This window comes from Pavona decussata, unplaced genomic scaffold (assembly GCF_977016875.1).
Source record: "Pavona decussata unplaced genomic scaffold, jaPavDecu1.1 SCAFFOLD_96, whole genome shotgun sequence".
Classification (NCBI taxonomy): domain Eukaryota; kingdom Metazoa; phylum Cnidaria; class Anthozoa; order Scleractinia; family Agariciidae; genus Pavona; species Pavona decussata.
The window spans coordinates 2,271,671-2,292,012 of NW_028145513.1; the positions used below are offsets into that span (position 1 = coordinate 2,271,671).

Here is a 20,342-nt window from a genome sequence, read left to right on the forward strand (position 1 = left end):
AAGAACTTGGGAGATGATAAAACTAAAAGTTAGAGAGCAGTCTATGGTGTATGCGAAAGCAAAAAAAACTAACTTATCAAAGGAAGAAGAAGAATTAGAAAAGGCAATAAATTGGTTACAAAAGGAAACTGAACGTAATTCAAGGGACGAATATGGAAAGCAAGAAATCCATAGAGAATTAGAGGAAAAGAAGAGAAAACTGGAACAAATAATAGAGCACAAAACAAAAGGCGCAATTTTAAGATCCAAATGCAGGTGGTACAACGAGGGGGAAAAGAATACAAAATATTTTTTAAACCTCGAAAAAAGGCATTATAAAAATGGTGTAATCAGCCAACTTAAGATCAACGACGATGAATTTGTCATGTCTGATAAATAAATTTTGATTAGATGCAAATCCTTTTATAAAAATATTTACGGATCTAACGTCAATCACGATGATCATAACGAAACCAAAAACATCTTCTTTTCTAAGGCAACTCAAAAGGTGCTAAATCCCGAGGACAAAGAAAAATGCAAAGGCCTGTTAACTAAGGAAGAATGCTTACAAGCCTTAAAAGATATGAGCCCCAATAAAACGCCAGGGTCTGACGGGTTGCCAGCGGAATTTTACAAGGTTTTCTGGAACGACTTAGCTGACTATCGTTTAAATTCGCTTTGGGGTGATAAAACTAATTCCCAAAAAAGATGCAGAGTCCTAATATGTCAAAAACTGGCGTCCGGTAACCCTTCTGAATTGTGACTACAAAATAGCAGCAAAAGCCATCGCAAACCGTCTCAGAAATATTATTCCAAATATTATCAATAATGACCAGACTGGTTTTGTTAAGGGCAGATTTATTGGTGAAATATAAGATTAATTGATGGCATAATAAATCATACTGCGGCACACAATATTCCTGGCCTATTACTGTTTTTAGATTTTGAAAAAGCTTTTGATACAGTAGAATGGTCTTTCATTTGGAAAACACTGGAATCTTTTAATTTTGGACCATCCATTACAAATTGGATCAAGCTTTGCTACCAGAATATAGAAAGTTGTATTTTAAATAATGGGTGGGCAAGCAATTTCTTTGCTCTTGAAAGAGGTGTCAGGCAAGGCTGCCCCCTTTCCCCTTACATCTTTCTACTTTGTGTAGAAATATTAGCGGAAAGAATTAGGATGAACCAAGATATTAAGGGAATTTCTATAAATGGAAATGAAATTAAAATCAGTCAATATGCGGATGACACCACACTTATCCTTAATGGGTCTGAAAAATCATTTACAGCCGCTTTGCATGATTTAGAACTTTTCAGTACGATTTCTGGCCTGAAACTCAACAATTAGAAAACAGAGGTACTCTGGATTGGCTCTTGCACTGGTCGTGAAGATCAACTCAGTCCCGAAGAGAACTTGAAATACAAATTCCCTTTTCATTGCACTAAAATATCGAAATTAATGATTTTCCAGTTTAAGCTTCTTCACAGACGATTGGCAACGAACGATTTCCTGAACAAAATAGGCTTTAGACAAGATGATCTTTGCTCTTTCTGTGGAGATGAGAGAGAATCTCTTATCTACCTTTTCTGGTCCTGCAGGACGACCATACTCTTCTGGCAAAACTTTCAAGATTGGCTGGTTAAAAATATAATGTCGTTGAAACCTAACAGCTCTGTATCTTCAGCCGTAGTTCTTGGTCTAGAGACAAATTTCTTTTCTAGCACAAAACAGTACTTTCATTTTCTTGATGCTAGATATTACATTTGGACCTGTAAAATGCGAGAAATAATCCCCAGGATAGAAGGCTTTCCAAGCTTTCTCTCCACCTTCAGTCTTCCGGAAATAACTCCTAACTCACCCTGAATGGAGTTATAGCAAAACAGAGATAAGCTAATTTGAAATCCTTTGTGAAACACGTCTTACACTTGTTTTGATCTGGCGGACTTATTGTTATTACTCAAATATTTCCTTCTTTTTGTTTAAGTATGATAAGTGTAATTTTAACAGTTTAAGTATATCGTAAGTATCATTTTGCAAGACTTTAATTTCAGAAAACAACTTAGGCTAATAATAGTGGGTTGTAAATAATTGAAAGGAAAGAAGAAAATGTTAGTATTGTAAGGAATGTGGTATTGTAAGTAATGTAGTATTGCAAGTACTGTAGTATTGTAAGTAACGTTGTACCGTAGTATTGTAAGTAATGTAGTATTGTAAGTAATTGTTGTATTGTAAGTACTGTGGTATTGTAAGTAATGTCGTATTGTAAGTACCATAGTATTGTAAGTAATGTAGTATTGTAAGTGCTGTAGTTTTTGTAAATACTGTAGTATTGTAAGTAATATAGTAAAGCAAGTACTGTAGTATTGTATGTACTGTGGTATTGTAAGTACTGTGGTATTCAAGTAATGTAGTAATGCAAGTACTGTCGTGTAGTATTGCAAGTAAATAAATGATTAAAAATAAAAATAAAAAATTTTAAGAACAACCCGCCGCTCTTCACATTTTTATCAAATTCTGTTACCAATCATTCTTGGAGTTTTGTTTTTAATCAAAAGTCACAATTACACGTTCCGCTTGTTCTTTCTTAGTTGCTCTTGATTATGTCATCAAGAAAACATCATGGCAGAAACCCTTTGAATTCAAGTGACCTAAGTGCGTTTTAACAGAAAAATTAAAGAAGTTTGACCTGAGTGCCATAAAATAAACTACTTACTAACCTAGCTTGCCAAGCTGTGCTGGGAAGTATTGGCCATCAGTCGTTTTCTTACATACGTTGTGCACAACCTGGAGCCAATATTCCCCAGTACGTCCCTCACGTTCAGTTAGTAAGAAGTTATAAATGACTGCATAATTAATAAACAGCGAACAATCTTGAACATAATGTGAATCACCATTCCTATACCTCTATAGATGGCAATTTGCTAGCAGTTTCTGAGAAAGAAATACATCTCCCATTTAAATTGGGAACAGAAATCAGTCCATTACTAAGGAAATGATTAAAAATGAGGTTCAGCCAGGATTTGAACCTCCGATTCCAGATTACCGGTCGGATGTCTTAACCGCTTGCATTGGTCACTGAACCAACCACGCCGGTAACGTGGCTGTTAATTGACCTGATAGTGGCTAGCTCCTAGGAGACGTTTTAACACAGTCTGCTGATAGTAGGACTCAGTATCTTTGTGAAACCATTTTGTAAAGGATTCTACTGTACTTCTTTAATTTTATGAAATGCTACATGTGGATGGATCATGTTGATTTTTTTTTTCGCTTTTCATCAACAGATGGGTGCCTACCATACAATAGACTTGGAGTTAAATAGAAAATTTACTCTTCTCAAGGAATTTTGGGATATAATAGCTCTTGAAAGAGTTGGTAAGTTTGCTAAATAAATGAAGTAATTTGGTAATAGAAACATGTACATATAATAGCTAACAGGATACTACAACACAAATTGGTGACCTGCATTGCTCTTTTTAGGAAGGATTTAACCATGTGGGCCACACAGGTCATTCTGCTGGCAGACTTTTAGACCACCGGATGGTTAACTGGTTGCACGTGAACATAGTATTAAAATATTTTGCCTGACTGCTTTTTAGAAAGAAAATAAATTTAAAATAAAAATGTTGCCAGGAAAAGCAGTTGCCCTCACGCTAGAAGGTTTAATAAAATCCCACATGTGCATCAGACTTTCTCTTCCCAAGTGGTGTCCATCATAAGGTGACGTTAGAAATGCATGGTCGGTCAATTCCAAGGACATGCCCAAGCCATCAGTAGTGTTAGCATTTTGATATCTTGGACTCAATCTTATTCAGAGTTTTCACTCAGGATATTTTATAATTCCAGAATATCTGAATACACTGTATATTTCTGATTTTTTCTTAATGGTACATGTAGATTATAGGATAATGTCTGCTGCTAATGTGGCCCTTATACTGCCCATTCTAGTGGTGTCAAGTTACCAATGCATGCATGTACAGTCCTTGTGATTTTGCCGTTCTTAGCAACATGCTACAAGTGTTACATGTTGTCCCCATCCCTGATTTGCTATTCTCTGAGTACCATTGTCCATACTGATTAGGCTATCAAGGTATGAAAAGTCCTCTACAAACCTTCTGTACAAGCTCAACATGTGGTACACCATTTAATGTATCAGTTTTAATGTATCAAAAATGTACAAATGTTCTCTGGTTAAAATTATAAAAAGAAATCTGATCCTTTGGCTGTCAAACTACAGCCTTCGATGGACATCCAAAAAAGGGCATCCTTCCATCAAAGGCTGTAGATTTGACAGCCAAAGGCACAGGTTTCTTTTATAATTTTAGCCAGAGAACAACTGTAAATATTTTGATATGTTTTATCTTGGCTACCCATCAATTTTTAATTTTAGTTTTAATGTAGTTGGTGAGACGAGTTTTTACAAGAACATCACTTGTATCTTGCATTGGTCCCTTGTGGTCCCTGGGACTTAGAAGCTGTAGTGTCCCACATGGTCCAGTTAATTGCAAGAAAGTTTGAATGCAATTTTTTAAAGCAAATGGAATTTATGGAAGTTTTTCTTGTTTTACTGAAAGCCACAGAAATTAAGTATCTTTTAAGCATTATTTTTCTCTTTTGTGATATTGTGCTTCAGACATGGCATGTGATCCAACACAGCATGCTGATCTGGGAGCCGTCTTACTTCATGAAGGTAATATTTACTACTTATGTCAGCCATTTTTTAAATGTAACATGATAAACTAACAACTTTCAAGCACTATTGGTTTCACCCAGCACCTTGTTAGCTTAAACATGTGATCCCAATTTTACTTTTAATGTCTTCAACAGATAATATATTTCCTGTACTATATAGTATTTATGTCAACTTCTTAAAAGGTGAAATTTCAGGATATGAGAGGCAACAGTACTCATCTGCAAGTTAAACAATACCAATCTTTGATTATCTTGTGGTCAACAAATTGTTAGTAAATATAATTTTTTTTCAAGTTCCAGGGCTTGAATCAACTAAACAAGCTGCATTTTTGGGTATCTAGGATTATGAGTATTTTTTGTTTAATCCATTCCCCTCATTAACGCCTTTGTTGAATATGATATTTTTTTCTTTTAGGTTTAGGTCACATCTTCTTGGTAACCTCAAGTATGACGATTGTGAGAGCCAAGATTGATATGAATATCCCTAGGAAGAGAAAAGGCTTCTGCAACCAACACGACAAGGTCTGACAGAAATCTATTAATTTATTAATTTGTAGCTATATAATTACTGCAGTGGAAGTTCCTTTAAGCCATAATTTAAGTTTATTTAGCCTCTTATACATTATGCCTTGAGGTCCACGGTTTAGAGGTCAGAAGGTCTGATTTTTTTTCGTAAGCCCTTTCTCCTTCTAAAAAACTCAGGTGTACCAATGGGCAAAAAATAAATCTGTCAGTCTATGGGAAAACATGATCATCAATGTGCAAAGGTGTTATTAATTATGCTAAGGAACATTAAACGTGACACTGGATTTGGATTTGTGGCACACACCCCATTAGTACCATGTTTCATTTGTGTGGTGAAATGGGTCTACCCAGGTAATGTGTAGGCTGGTTATTAGGTAGGTGTCAGGAGATTTAAGTTAGAAAAACACTCAAGTAACAGAAAAGAATGGAAGGTGTTTAAAACAAGAAAATAAAAACCTTAAAATACACCTGGCTTCTCGTATACTCTGGGTATACCCCTAGACTATAGCTTAATTTGCAGATTTCAGTACATAGTTTCTTGTCAAATGGTGTAAAAGTGTAAGAGGAAAAAGTTTTAAAAAAATGGAGGGTTAGTTAATCATGTCTCATGTTGGAGGGGGTAAGATTTTATGATTCCATTGTGCAGATCTCTACAAGATCTGTTTGGTGTCTAAAATTTTATACAGATTGACCCAATATTGAGCGCCTAATGACTTCTAGTGCCATATGGCGCTCTTTGGAGTGAAGGGTTAAGTGAACCCATGAATTTCTGATTGCGCAAAAGTCCCAGTTAGGAAATGGGAGACCAAACAAGGCAAAGAAAAATCTTTGACCTTATTGGGAATCAAACTCATGACGTCCGGATTTGCATGCTCGATCTGCTGACTGAGCTATGTGACCAAATGGGGGCAAAATCATGAGTGATTATGGTGATAAATGCAACAAGATGAACGTGAAGGGTACGGTGTCGGATGAATGTTTAGATGCTAGCACTATTGACTCAGTAGGTGGTTTGCATTGCCGCCATGCTGGTGTACAAAACAAAAGAAAATTTGTTCATATAGTTTGCATAAAAATGGAAGTCAAGTCCCAGAGGACAAAAAAATCTTATTGTTCCTGTACACCAATATGGCCGGCATGACATCACATGCAAACCATCAATTGATGGCTCAGAGATTCTCTGTGGTGTAAGTTAAAGTGCTAAGGTGAATTTGAATTTCCTACTGAGCATTAGCCCTAGCAAGGAAAGGGGAGACCAAGGAATGAATAATAATATATATATTTAGCCAAGCCCAAAAGCGGAGCTCCACAATAGAAGTCTGCTTATTGTATGAACGTAATAACCTTATGAGTTCCTCATCAATTCTGCAGTTATATAGTACATTTTTAATGCATATGCAGCTAACTGCTCATCAACAATAACAATGTAAAACAGAGGGCAAAATTACTGAATGCTAATTTGTTGTAACAGAGGGCAGTTTTTCGTAATTTTCCTTTCACCGAGGGCAAAATTACTTACTCCTGATTGGTCGAGCGGCGAAAATACTCGCTCCTGATTGGCTGAGCACAACAGTTTTACATTTTGTTGGTTTCTGCATTTTGTGTCCAAAAAAACAAGTTCTTTGAGGTTCTTTCGAAGTTCGACTTTTTAAGCCGGGTTCTTTGTACCAAAAATACATGGAAATCAAGTGCTGCAGCTAGGAGGGAAATTCCTAAAGGTTAATTTTGGTGTCTCTCACAAGAAACAGCAAAAGATTATTTGTGTCAAAAGCTAAAGACTTGGATCGGATTGATTTAATTTTGTTTGGTTGAGAGACTGAAATCAGTCATGGCGTCCAAGTGCTTTCAACGAACGATAACCGAGCATGCATGAAAGTGTCCTTTTGATGGGAGGAAGGAGCAGGAAGAAATTACTCTGCAAGTTCCTTCTTTGGATCCATCGTTTGCTATTTTAGTATCGATCTATGTCCGTGTGATTTCCAAGCGGTAGGAAGCTTTACAGCGCAGGTGAACAATTAATTGATGCCTAACATTTGATTTATCGTTGTTAGTTTGCTCCTGAATTAAACTGTTATTCTCTCTTAATTACATGTGTTTAATGGGAACTGTTCTCGTCGGTTTTGTTTGTTTTGTACGCTACGAAAAAATTAAATAATTTTTTCATTGGTTTGCTTGCGCCTTCGATGAGTGTTTTACTGACTGTTTTACGAAGTTCCTTGATAGTTTTAGCAACATTTTGGCCTCTGTGTTATAAAAGCGGAATTTAAATGGCTCAAAAAAAAATTTTTGTTTTTATTATTGTTTTTAGTTTTTAAGATGATCGAGGCAAAACGGTTTCTGAACAGCCAACGCGCGCTACCGGCACTGTCACTGTCTAGTAAATTTTGCTTATCAAGAAGGCCGTACGCTATAAACCTCAGAGAAAATGGATACACTAACCAAAAAACACACTTTAAATATATCTTTGAGTAATAAATGAAAAAAGCACTGTGATAATTCATAGCAATAAGTACAGAAATAAACTAAACAACGATCTTTGAAAAATTCACAAAAAACAAGCGAATGAATGTTTTGCATATTATAAGACTTTGTTTTGATGAAAATGGAATCACACTTTAATTTTACATTCGCTTTTAACGTTCTTTGAAAAGACTTTCAGTGAAAATTACTCACACACCTTAATCTTTGCGGTTATATCCTATTGTTTTAAGTATTTTTGTTTGTTCTCTGTCAAGATTGTCAGAAATATATGCGAGAAAAACTTGTCACTAGTTTATGCCAACGATACAATGTTGGGAGACGTTTGTTTGACTGACTATTTTAGCTCAGAATCAATTTTTTTAAGGACGGTGCCTATTAATACCGAAGTATTTTTGTGCGGTTTATTACTTTACGGGAAAAGCAGATCTTTGCAAGGCCTATTGGAATCCAAAAAGAAAATTGGGGGTAACCACGCATTTTTCAGAGATAATTAAACATTAGTATCTCTAAAAACCGCCAAAATATAAAGCAATGTATGGGATTTTTTCCTAAATCGAAGCCTAATTATCTCTGAAAAATGTATGGTTACCCCCAAATTTCTTTTGAGATACCAAAAACATTTGTTAAGTTCTGCTTTCTCCGTATAATTTTAAACCGCGCAAAAAGATTCCTGTATTAGTAGGCACCACCTATAGGAAACCCGAGTATCTCGCGATGCGCAGAACGTATGCGCAGTAACAATAGTAGGCACCGTCCCAATCTCGTCCCCAGAGCCCGCGCACGTTTTAGGCCAGCGGTGGCCACACGTCCACGAGCTCTGGGCTAATCAGAAACCGGAAGCAAGGATCCTGCTTCCGGTTTAAAGGGGGATACTGCTGACTGAGAGGAAGACAGCCTCTGGGAAAGAGCATCAAAGGCCAAGAAAACGAGTGAAAAAGACGACAACTTCCATCCCTCCCGTTTGCCAGTGAATGTCATTCATGGGAAACTTCCTTGAAAACAAAACAACCAAAACAAAGGCTGCGTAAAATCTGGGTTTGTCGGCGATTTGCCTCTCTCAACCGCCACAAATTCATTTTGCACATTTTCAGGTTGTCTTAGAAAACCAACCATTTTCCAAAGGCAGGGGTAAAGAGAAACATCTATAGGCTATGGCGATTAGAAACCATTTGTTGTACTATACTCATTTGGAATTAAATTAAGCTTGTTTTCGCTTGTAAAATGTAGCTTTTAAAACTTTAAAATGGGGGTGAATATACGCAGTCCACGCAGTATGAGATAGCCAAGTTTTCTCATGACACCACGGTAAAGTTAATAGCAAAACGAAAATAGAGCCTGGTCGGAGGTTATATAAGCTTCAACCTAATTAACTAAAACACTTACAGGGTAAAGATTTTCAAACAACATTCGATAAACTTCAGCAAGATATCGTTCCCAACCTGATTGCCGTCGACGACAAATACCAACAAATGTTTACAAGCGTAAGCTTAATTTTTTCCGCCGTGAAATTCACGTATACAAACGATAGGTTTCACAAGATCAGCTTTTGCTTACCCAGATACCATGATCCCAGAATAAATACAATAAAATGGCAGAAGTACATTTAATAACAAGACACAACTCTGTAAACGTTCAACCGAAATAACCAGCAACTTGAAAATCTAAGCTTATCAGAAAGATCGGCAAATTTTTTTTCAATTCACACACTCAATGTAAGCTTAAGAAACTCACCCTGAAAAAAATATTTTACCTGCACTCGATGTGGTTTATCAGTCCTATAACCTGCAAACTTACAAAGCTCACAAATAAACTGTTGTGTAAAGAGTGACAACGATCGCTATTCCAAGCGTTAATATTTTTGTCTTTCTGTCCATCCGCTTTCTGAACCACTTTTTGGGCCACGCATTCTTGAATACTCCGCTTTTACGCAGTGGTAACAAAGGCCGTTGGTTTTCCTTGTTCAAGTTCAATTATGTTTTTGCTGGGCTGCTGAAAGAATATCTGTTCCTGTTCAACAAAGTAATCTTCAATAAATTCTGCTCCAGTCAGATCAACTCGCAGACTCCGTGGTGCGAATGGATTACAAGTTTGCTCCTTTCAGTTCCTTCAACAGTACGAGAAAGGCTGTTAAACTCTTATCCGCTTTAGACAATGTTAAGAACGATTTTAAACGGCCAGCATTGACTATGAACCACATTTCAGAGTCGATAATTAGAGGAGTTTTTCCGAAAATTGTCAGGTCTATCGTTAACCTCGACCGTCGCAAGTGTCATACTGTCATTCAGCTTTGTGAAACGCTGCAACATATCGCAGGGTTTTCGCGCCTTTTCCGTTTAGTCATGTGATTTGACTTGTTATCTTTTTCGTGTTTACTCACTGCAAAAAAATAAGAAGCGTATGAAAATTTAGTTCCATTTCGATTCTATGGCGGTTTTTGCTTCGATGTCTTTTACAGTCCATTTCTTTTCTTGTTTTGAAACCTCCGATTTAAAGACGCTTCCGGTAAAATGTAATATCCAATCAGATTTCGATTTGCTGGATTTTGACATTGATTAGCCCAGAGGTCTTGCTTCCTTGATGCTGACCAAAAGGAATGCAGCCTCTGGGAGCGAGATTGGCACCGTCCTTAAATGACGCAAAATGAGATTAGATTAGAAAATAAAACTCCAAGGGAAATAACGAACATGGACCGAAAAATGAGCTCAAAAGGCTGCTCTGAGGTTAAACAAGTTGCAGTGTCAACACTACAAGAAAAAAATATCTTGCACAAACAGCAGGAAAGGTTTGTCAACAAAATCACATGAATATACTCGCCTCTTTGGAGAATAACCAGTCCTTTTATTCGATTGCTGATTTTTTCGTTCGTTTACAACGTTGAGTTTCACTTCAAGAGGAAAAAATCCATCGAATCTTAATTTCATTTCATCGCGCCGGATTAGACACTGATTAGAGTAAAATAATTTATCTTCAAGATTCGGCCGCTGTTTATGATCTGAAGTGCCGCCTCTAAATTTAAAGCTGCTAAAAGAATCGATTTGTTCCTCCCGCCGCAATCCGCCTTGCTCTTTCTCCCGCTGTTTGACGGGAAAATTGGACGAGATCAGAAAAATAGAACTCCAAGGAAAATAATCAACATGGACCGAAAAAATGAGTTCAAAATACTGTTTTGAAGTTAGCAGTATTAGCTTACGGTGTGTCAAAACTGCAAGAAAACAATATCTTGCAAACCAGCAAACTAGCAAAGTTTTGTCAACAAAATTGCATGAATGTACTCGCCTCTTCTGAGAATAACCAATCCCTTTATTCCATTGCTGATTTTTCCGTTCGTTTTACAACGTTAAGTGAGCGAAACGTTTCACTTCAAGAGGAAAAATCCAACGTTTCGTAGCGCCGGATCAGAGTAAAATGATTCCGATTATGTGCCAGTCGATTTGTTTCTCCGGCCGCTAGTTGCCTTGCTCTTTCTCCTGCTGTTGGCCACATATAAAATTGACTTTGTATCTTGTCGTCTTCAAAATTATTATTATTTTTTTTTTCTCAAACGCAGTTGGCGATGCAACTTCCCGCCAAACAAACGCGGCCGGCAGCGCAGTTGGCCATGCATTTTCCCGCCGTAAAACAACCCGGGTTACAGCACATACGCTCATTTATGTAAGCCAATGTGAAATGAGACACTCAACCCCTGTGCCGCAACACGGGGTTTTTTCGGCACCCTTTCCTGTTCTTTCTCTCTTATTTTTTCACTCATGTTTCGCCTGTTTGCTACCGCTCTCAATCGCTCTCTTTGACGTGGAACTTCGCTTCTTCGTCGCCTGTTATCTCGATCTCTTTCTATCTCCCTTTCTTTGCTTTACATGTTTGTAGACTTATTGATAAATTGAGTTTGTGTTTTGTCGTACACGTCGTCTTCAAAATTTTTTTTTTTTTTTTCTCAAACGCAGTTGGCGATGCAATTTCCTTCCAAACAAACGCGGGCGGCAGCGCAGTTGGCCATGCATTTTCCCACCGAAAAAAACCTGATTTGCAGCACAAGGTTTGAGTGTCTCATTTCACATTGGTAACATGGAGGAGCGTACGTACGTACGTTGTACGGTCGGTCGGACGGAAGTGACGTCATAACCAAACCAGAATTTCTCGCACTGATGGGTTTACCAAAATCTCTTAGCTATGGGGCTCCGCTCGCGCGCGCCTTGCGGCGCGCGCGGGAGCTCCGCTATAAGCGAGTTCAACGGAGTAAGATCTTAGATTTGCATTAATAGAGTAATTTAAATAAATACTTCGGCGCGGATGGAATCTGTTCGTACATTCAAGCGTGGTCTTAATTGTTTGGTGTGCAGCATTTCGTTAATTAAACAATCAAATTTGTTCCTGTATTTTTTCAGTACTTTGAAACAGCTAAGGAGGTCTTCAGGGACTGCGCTCGCGTGATGGTTATCATAATGTATCTGCACAGAGGATGAAGTGCTGTTGTGGCCTACAACGCGCGCATGCAGATGACCACGAGTATAACCAACATAGCTACCTGTATCGCACAGGTTAAATTGAAAACGATAAACTACACATTGTTGGTTAACTAGCTGTGGTTTTGGGCTCCAATTCTTGGAGGTCTTGGCCAATTTTGCGACTGACAAATACGGGGTGGATTGTGGTTTGGAGCTTAAGGCTAAGGTCTTTCAACTGAGTCTTAAGAATGTCAGCGGAAACTTGATCCTTAAAAGGAATGATCACTCAAGTCACGTCATTTTCCATTACTGGTGAGGCCTGTGGTGTCTGCTGGTCAGCAACTCTCTCGAGATAAAGGTGTTAATGTTGAATATGATGAGGTGTAGAGGGTACTTCAGGCGTGAAAACAGACTTCAAGCGTTCACATTCGTCCGAAAATAAATCCATGACGAGGATAACCGGTGAGCACGATCCAGCATAGTTGTTAATAGGCTTCGTTTGTACCGGTTGTCTACGTGACTTTGGTGATGGAGAAGTAAGCCGGTATTAGTAGGTTTCACGTATACCCTGGTCTCAATTTGGGGCGCTCGATTTAAGAGCTGGGTTCCGAGAAAGGGGAGCATCCCATTCTTTTCGAGCTCCATGGTAAACTTGCAGCAGGGTGGGCTTGGTTGAGGGTGTTAAGGAAAATCCGTAGCTGTGGTGATATCGGGCATAACTTTGAGGGTATCATCGACAAATCTGCGGTAATAAGGAGGCAACTTGCCAACCATCTTTAGTTCTTCTTCTAATGATGACATAAACACGTTAGCTAGTAACGGACCAAGGGGGGAACCCATAGCCACCCCATCGATTTGCTCATAGAGGGAACCATTAAATTGGAACAGCTGGTCCTACGTAGCCACACTCAGGAGATCAACGAGGTCCTCCTTTGATATGTTCAAGTCATATGTAGAGTTAAACCAGTTGTCCTTGAAGGCTTTCTCAGCGCGGATCTCGATGGTTTCATTCAAGGGCACGTTGGTAAACAAAGATGACACATCATATGATACCAAAGTATTACCAGTACTGATTCTAAGATCTTGCACTTCATTAACGAAATAAAAAATGTCGGTAATTGTATGCTGATTCAACGACAACGGCTTGAGCTTGCTATCAAGCCACTTAGCCAAGGCGTAGTTATACGTGCTCGTTGCCGATAGAATAGGGCGCATGGATAACTTCTCCTTATGGGTTTTGGCAAACCGTACAGGTGTGCTAATCTTGAACCTGAAGGACAAACGGAGTCAGCAATGTCCTTAGTGAGAATTCTGTGAACAGTAGAGTATAGGATCTTTTCCTTTACCAAAAGTGGGTGATAATTCTTAGGTGGTCTGCCTTTGGATTTCGGTTTTTGCAGTGGACAGCTCGGAACTTGTTGGTGTTATCAACTGAGGCTTCAGATAACAAACGTATGTACTCAGACTTATCCATAACCACTACACCAGAACCTTTGTCGGGTCTTGTTATAACGATATCTGTAGATCGCTTCAATTGTTTGATTGCAGACAAGAGTTTCTTGGGGGGTTTCGGGCCTCTGTGCCGAATGTAATTGAGAGCTACAGAGCGTAAGGTAGCAGCGGCTAGTTCTTTGGAGTTCTCACTGGTAAGAAGACGTTCGAGGTTCCATTACGCTTTCTCAAAGCTTGATTTAATTTCGATGCTGGATACAGGTTGAGGGATGGCGAACTTCAGGCCTCTGCATAGAACCAGTTTCTGGAAGAAGTTGAGATCGTGCGAGGAAATGTTTAGGATATGTTCATCCACATCAACTTCTCTGTTAAGAAGCCTCGAGATCTTCCGAGTGTGTTCAGACATCATGTCCTGATAGTACTTCTTTCTGAGATTGACAATGGTGCGAAGAATGCAGATGTAGCGAACCAGGCTACAAGTTTGCGGAATCTCATCGTAGATGGCGTTTATTTCACTTCGGAGAGCTTCACTTTGTTTGATCTTAACCCTTTCACCGCTGAAGGCGACTAATGTCGCCGTTTAAGAGGCTACCACTTTCAAGATTGGCCACATTCTCAAATCCAGAAATCTGGTTATTATGGTCTACTAATAGTGTTAATTAGTAAGTGTTTTAGGCTTTAAGAGCAAATAAACTGAGTTTATCTTCCGTTTGCCGTTCCATATCAGTCAACATTTATTTTCAAGCAAAACCAAAAATGCCCGTTTTCTGCGGCATCGACAAAGCTGAAAAACACACATCTTTGCTTCCAATTTTTTAATTCAAAATCTCATTTTAAAACCAAAATTCCTTCATGACAGCAAACCTTAGTCTCATGACTAAACATTTCAAAGCCCGTGATTTCCTCTTTGCCGTCCGAGTTGCATTCTGGGTAATTTCGATACAACAACGAAATGGAGGTCCCGCCACCCGGTCCTACTGGCAAAATATCGCACATATCGTTTTCTTTGCAAGTCAAATCTCCCCCAAATTGCCCAGGTAGGTCCGAGAATCCACCCACAGAACGGCCAGAGAGACAACTTCACTCGTGAGCCACCATGACTCGATACGAACACTTTTGGCGTCCCAGTCGCTATGAAATCATCTCTCACCTCTGGATTCTTTCAGAGGATTGCCTCTACTCTCCATTCCAGCTTTATGATGCCAGCCTGGGAGCTTCTGCAGTGCAAAATGGCCCGAAAGTACACTTATAAACCGACAACTTACCGATTAGAATGTGTTTGTGCTCGCGAGCAAAACAACAACGGTTCAAATAGGTGACGTCACAAAAAAACTTGAGTCCTCGTTATTGCAGAGCAGCGAACATTTCAAAGGAGATCTTCATATAGGACAACTAAATCCGTTTTGGTCATCTACATCGAGATAATTGTCCAGAGAGACCAAGAAATTTGGCAGTGAAAGGGTTAAGTTGGCGCTCCTCAGCAAGTACGTTTTTGCTGTACGCCTCTGACGACTTTGCCCACTTCTACCAACAATGTGTAGTTTATCGTTTTCAATGTAACCTGTACGATACAGGTAGCTATGTTGGTTATACTCGTGGTCATCTGCATGCGCGCGTTGTTGGCCACAACAGCACTTCATCCTCTGTGCAGATACATTATGATAGCCATCACGCGAGCGCAGTCCCTGAAGACCTCCTTAGCTGTTTCAAAGTACTGAAAAAATGCAGGAACAATTTGATTGTTTAATTAACAAAATGCTGCACATCAAACAATTAAGACCACGCTTGAATGTACAAACAGATTCGATCCGCGCCAAAGTATTTATTTAAATTACTCCATGTATGCAAATCTAAGATCTTACTCCATTGAACTCGCTTATATTATTCATTCCTTGAGAATGGCGTCATGACGTCGCCGAAACGTTGGAACATTATATCGCTAGTTTTTACTTGCCTGTAAATTCTTATTTTGTTTTAATTTTTAAAATAATTGTTAAGTATTACATTTATGCCAGAGGCTTGCTCTAATTCGTTTTAGTTGTTTTGATGCCATTTCCATTAACGTTAATTACATGGTCGTTTTTAAAAGACCGCTATTTCTGCTGTGATGTAATAATAATTATTGAAAACTCATTTTGTGAACGTGGAGGCGCGGTGGTGTAGCAAGTCGGACTTTCGATTGTCCGGTTGGAGGGTCGGTGGTTCGAGACCTGGTTGGTCTCTTCATTGCTGTGTTGCTTCTGTAGCAATACTCCGAGTGGCCGTGTGGGCCACTTAGGCATGCTGTGCGACTTTACCTTACCCTTACCTATCATTTTGTAAAGAACGATGCACCAATTATCGCTGATTGAAAGAAAGATTGAAAGAGCTGTTTACAGAGCAAAATCCTGACTGAAAAGTAGATAATATAGTGCTACATGTAGGTAATCCTCAGATAATAATACTTGAACATAGACAATTTTTTGTCAGATTTTGCCGGGCTATGGCAGGTATAACAGATATAAGTCTAGGCTGGTAGTTGTTTGTAACATTGACCAAAAGGTAGCTAAGGCTAGATTACCAGTTGACAGTGATTTGAAATATGTTTTAAAGATGGTGCGACATTATTGGCGGCAATTTTTAAGGGTTTGCATGGAGTTTTATCAAGATTTGTGTTCTTGCCTTTATAGTTGATACCTTTAAGGTGATCTTGGAAAATCAACCTTTCGAAAGAAAGTACCCAGTAGGTTTGACTTAGAAAAGTGGTTCAGTGCCTAAAATGGGATCATAAAAGCTGGAAATTGGCCAATGTTGTATCTAATTTCTTTAATTGTATTCCGCAGTCGCCTCTGAAAATCTTGGCTACAGTCACTTGTTGTACAAGAATCGTTATTGTAAATTGTACGCACTTACAGCTGCAACTGAACGTTTTTTATGTCATGTGATTCAAGCTGTTGGTTACGTACCTTACAGATCAGAAGTGGATGTTACTTTTTCCTTTTACAGGGTTTGCTTAGATTTTATGATGCAATAATACAAGGTATTCTGAGGCACATTAATTTTGATGGTAAGTTGTTCTTTGTTCACTTTTCCTTATTTATTCAGCTTTCACAACATAATCAATGTGTTGCCAACTTGAATTAATTACATAGACGTTTCTGTAGACTAAATCTGTTTTCATATTTACCTACCTATTTACTTATCTGTAGTTTTTACTGTGTGTACTTTCCTCTTCTTTTATTATCCTGGCCCGCCTCGATTAGCACTGCTATCAGCGGAGCCAGAGGATTACGATTTATTGGCAAATAATAAAATATTGTTGTTGTTGTTCTTTTGCACCGTTAAGAAAAGGGAGGCTTACTTAGGCTCATTTTTGTGTATCGATGAACACTTAGATGGCACGAGTGCCTGTATTGTTAACAAGTGTCCAGCCGTCCTGTTAGTTTTGGGATTGATGACATACACAGTTTTCCTGGACTCTTGTTAAGTATGCGTCGCATCTTTCAAAAACCCTTTTTGAGCTATTTAAATAGCTCTATTGTTTTCGGGCAGAAGAATTTTGTTTCCATGACACTCAGTCACGTGGTCGCTACGATCGCAAGGCACGCTCGTATTTCAGCTTTAAACCCGTGAATACGCGCATGCCCAATGAACGAGTTTTCATTATGTGGGAGAAATGTCACTCGTTGATGGGTCGACCGTAAACTTTCACGCATGGGCAATGAACGAATTATCGTAAGGGGGGGAATTGTCATTCGGTTGCTGGTCATCCTCGTTCCCAGAGCCTACGATCTTTTGGTCAGTGGTTGGATCGTAGGCCCTGGTAACAGCGATTACCGGATGTCGTGAATTTCACAACATCCGGTAGCGCACGCTCAGTGTGATAAATTACTATTGCGCTTGCTCAGAATTAGGAAACTGGAAACATTTTGTCGAAGGATTGTCAACACAACGAAAGAAGGTTGTGAGAGTGTTTTCATGGCCAATTTAAAAGAGATTTTAACTACCCTACCCACCGCTACTTTGAAAAACCACAGCCTACGTCTTCGATTAACGGGTTTCAGGCGTTATTTTAAAATAATCCAACAACTTTTTCGTTGTGGATACAGTCGTGGTTGTATATTTACACCCGTCCGGTTACTTCGGAAAAAGTCAACCAGATTTCCGAAGAATTAAGGAAAAATTACTCACAAGTTGAACTCAAAAGCCGAATTAGTTTGTCTCATCTATCGGTTAACTTATTGGAAACGAAACCAATAAATTTTATACATTCTGCACCTCCATTATCTTAAGTTGTTGTGGAATATTGTTATCGGACTTGCACCTTGTGTCATTAGTTTTTTTTTTTATTAATGCCTTGTGTCATTAATGTAATGTTGAAAATACGTTCCATAACTGAGGCATATTGTTGATGCCGAAAAATCTGTGTTGTTTATATGAAAGGGGGTAAAATTTGAACCCACAGTGCTGCTATATTAGTTCAAAGACCAACCATTGCCATTCAGTGAATGGGTCGGGTATCTTAATTTGTCTTACATCTCCGTGCTCTAAGATCTATTATCTTATATAAAAAGCTTACCAGCTTTGTTACTTCTGTAAAATATGAGTAAAGATCAACAATGGCACACTGTTTTTATTTCAAAATCCCTAAAGATGAGATGCAAATGATTAAATTTTGTTTCAGAAACTGCAGCATAGTTTTGTTTCTGGTTACCCAATTTAGGGGCCTCTCTCTCTCTCTCTCTCTCTCTCTCTCTCTCTCTCTCTCTCTCTCTCTCTCTCTCTCTCTCTCTCTCTCTCTCTCTCTCTCTCTCTCTCTCTCTCTCTCTTACTCATAGAGAATAAAATAAAACATGCTAATGTGGCATTGGCAGCTACAGGTAGGTTAAACTAAATCAAACAGGTCTATTTGTCACAGAGGCATTTTGATAGTATCCTTTACAGTGCCAAACACTTTGGAAGAATTGAAACACTTAGCACAATATTTCAACATCCAGTTTTCGGAAAATATTTCAGGCGTCTCCTTTGATCAACTTTAATTCATAACTTTAATTCTATACGCTAAACAGAAAGTACTTTTCATCTATCGACAAAATGTTTACATCATTTTATTTGTTTCTTTATATAACACGATTTCAAGCGTCTCCCCGGAAGTAAAGACCAATGCGCAGAGGCGTAGAATTTTTCACCTTATAGCGCATCAGGTTTTAGACAGCCAGTGAAAAAAAAGATATTTTTGGATGGACCCATAGCCACTCGTTCAACAATTAAAAAAAAAAAAAAGTTGGGGCTCTGGGGACGAGAATGCTTAACACGCAATTTCTTTTAATTTCGAACTCCAAAAGTCATGAATTTGAATAATTGATGGAGGAAAGAACCTAAAGCAAGGCGTAACAGTACGCCCCATTTGAAAGTTCACGACTAGCAACCGAATCATAATTTCCCCACATTATGATAGCTCGTTCATTGCGCATGCGTGAAAGGGTGGAAGTGTTCATTCTTTTGGTGGTTTTACGTGGTTGCCAATCGAAAAAAAAAGCGTCTAGTTTTCTTTCCAAGAACTTCCGTAAATTTTGCCCCTCGTACCGTGTTGTTGCCGATTGAAACTTGATAAATGTGATTGATTTTGGTTGCCTAGCACGCGACAAAAATCTTGTCCTTGTTTTCAGCATGGCAATTCCTTTCTTCGTTCAAACGACGGCTTCTGTCAGCGTTTTAAAACTTCGGAAGGGGCTTTCAATCTTGCTTAAGTTTCTATTTTGGCTTTATCCAAGTGAACGTGAATATAGGAATGCGTCAATCGTTGCGGTACTCAGTGAACTCTCATTGGCTATATGCATAAGCAAATTTTCAGTGTTTACGTTTGTTCCGGTGAGTCGATCTTATCACTCACACTGGACCCCGAATAGAATTTATTGCGAAGTTTTAGTTTCCTATTTTACCCGTAGCCTTTCACCCACGGAATTAATTGCCTTGGAGTTAATTGAAAGTTTACATTTTGCGGCCGGAGATACTGTGTTGTGTCCGGCTGTATGTAAATTCGGTGTTTACGTCCTGATTTCATCGATTACGTTTGACGCCGAATGAGATTTATCGCACCGTTGAATTTCCACTCACAGCATTCCGTCGCAACACGTTCGACCTGTCCAAAGTAGGTCACTCAAACACTTAACCACCACCAGGCTGAAGTGTAAATGGTAAATGCCAGCCCACAAGTTGTATGTTCATATTTTCATTTCCTTTGTAGTCATTAAGTGTATCCTTGTTGCTAGTCCTGGTTTTGTAAAGGTTAGTACATAGTTTCTTTAATCTCTTTAAATAGTAATAAGTAAACTGTTTGCCAGTTTTTTTGTAATGAATGGGTCTGAGGGTTCCCCCATTTTGTTAAGTCATGCGAGTCCGTAGAACAGTAAAACCTTCAATCTCCAATGGTATATATAGAATTTGAAACATTGATGTATGTCCCGATAATAATGTTGAACAACGTCCATGTGCAAAATAAAGATTTCAAGTGCAAGGACAAGTGATACGTAATGGTCTGCCAAAACAACCACACGATAGTGTTATTAGCAACAACTGTTATTTTTTTTTAAGGCAGCATACCAACCTTCCTTGCAAAACAAACAAATGCATCATTAATGGTAACGTTAGCAGTAACATTTTAAATGTTTAAATCAGCTCTTTTGTTGGTCTTTGTAGGAGCAGTTTTGTGACTACATGTTCCAACAAGCAATCAAGAATGAATGGAAAGCACTCATTGAAAACAAGTCCAAATTTGTGTTGGTTAGTGC

At 38.6% G+C, this 20,342-nt stretch overlaps 1 protein-coding gene and 1 pseudogene across 2 annotated transcripts in view; one reads left to right on the top strand and one right to left on the bottom strand.

Moving 5' to 3' along the window:
• The window catches only part of LOC146472909 (protein pelota homolog), a 65,673-nt gene that overhangs the window by 24,808 nt on the left and 20,523 nt on the right, over positions 1-20,342 (top strand). For both annotated transcript variants that reach the window (XM_085119148.1, XM_085119147.1), the window contains 6 exons: positions 3,265-3,355; positions 4,614-4,670; positions 5,088-5,194; positions 16,558-16,618; positions 19,799-19,839; positions 20,251-20,334. In XM_085119148.1, coding sequence (XP_084975274.1) covers positions 3,265-3,355; positions 4,614-4,670; positions 5,088-5,194; positions 16,558-16,618; positions 19,799-19,839; positions 20,251-20,334 — 441 coding nt within the window. The remainder of the gene's footprint in view (positions 1-3,264; positions 3,356-4,613; positions 4,671-5,087; positions 5,195-16,557; positions 16,619-19,798; positions 19,840-20,250; positions 20,335-20,342) is intronic.
• On the bottom strand, positions 11,899-14,149 carry LOC146472913 (uncharacterized; annotated as a pseudogene).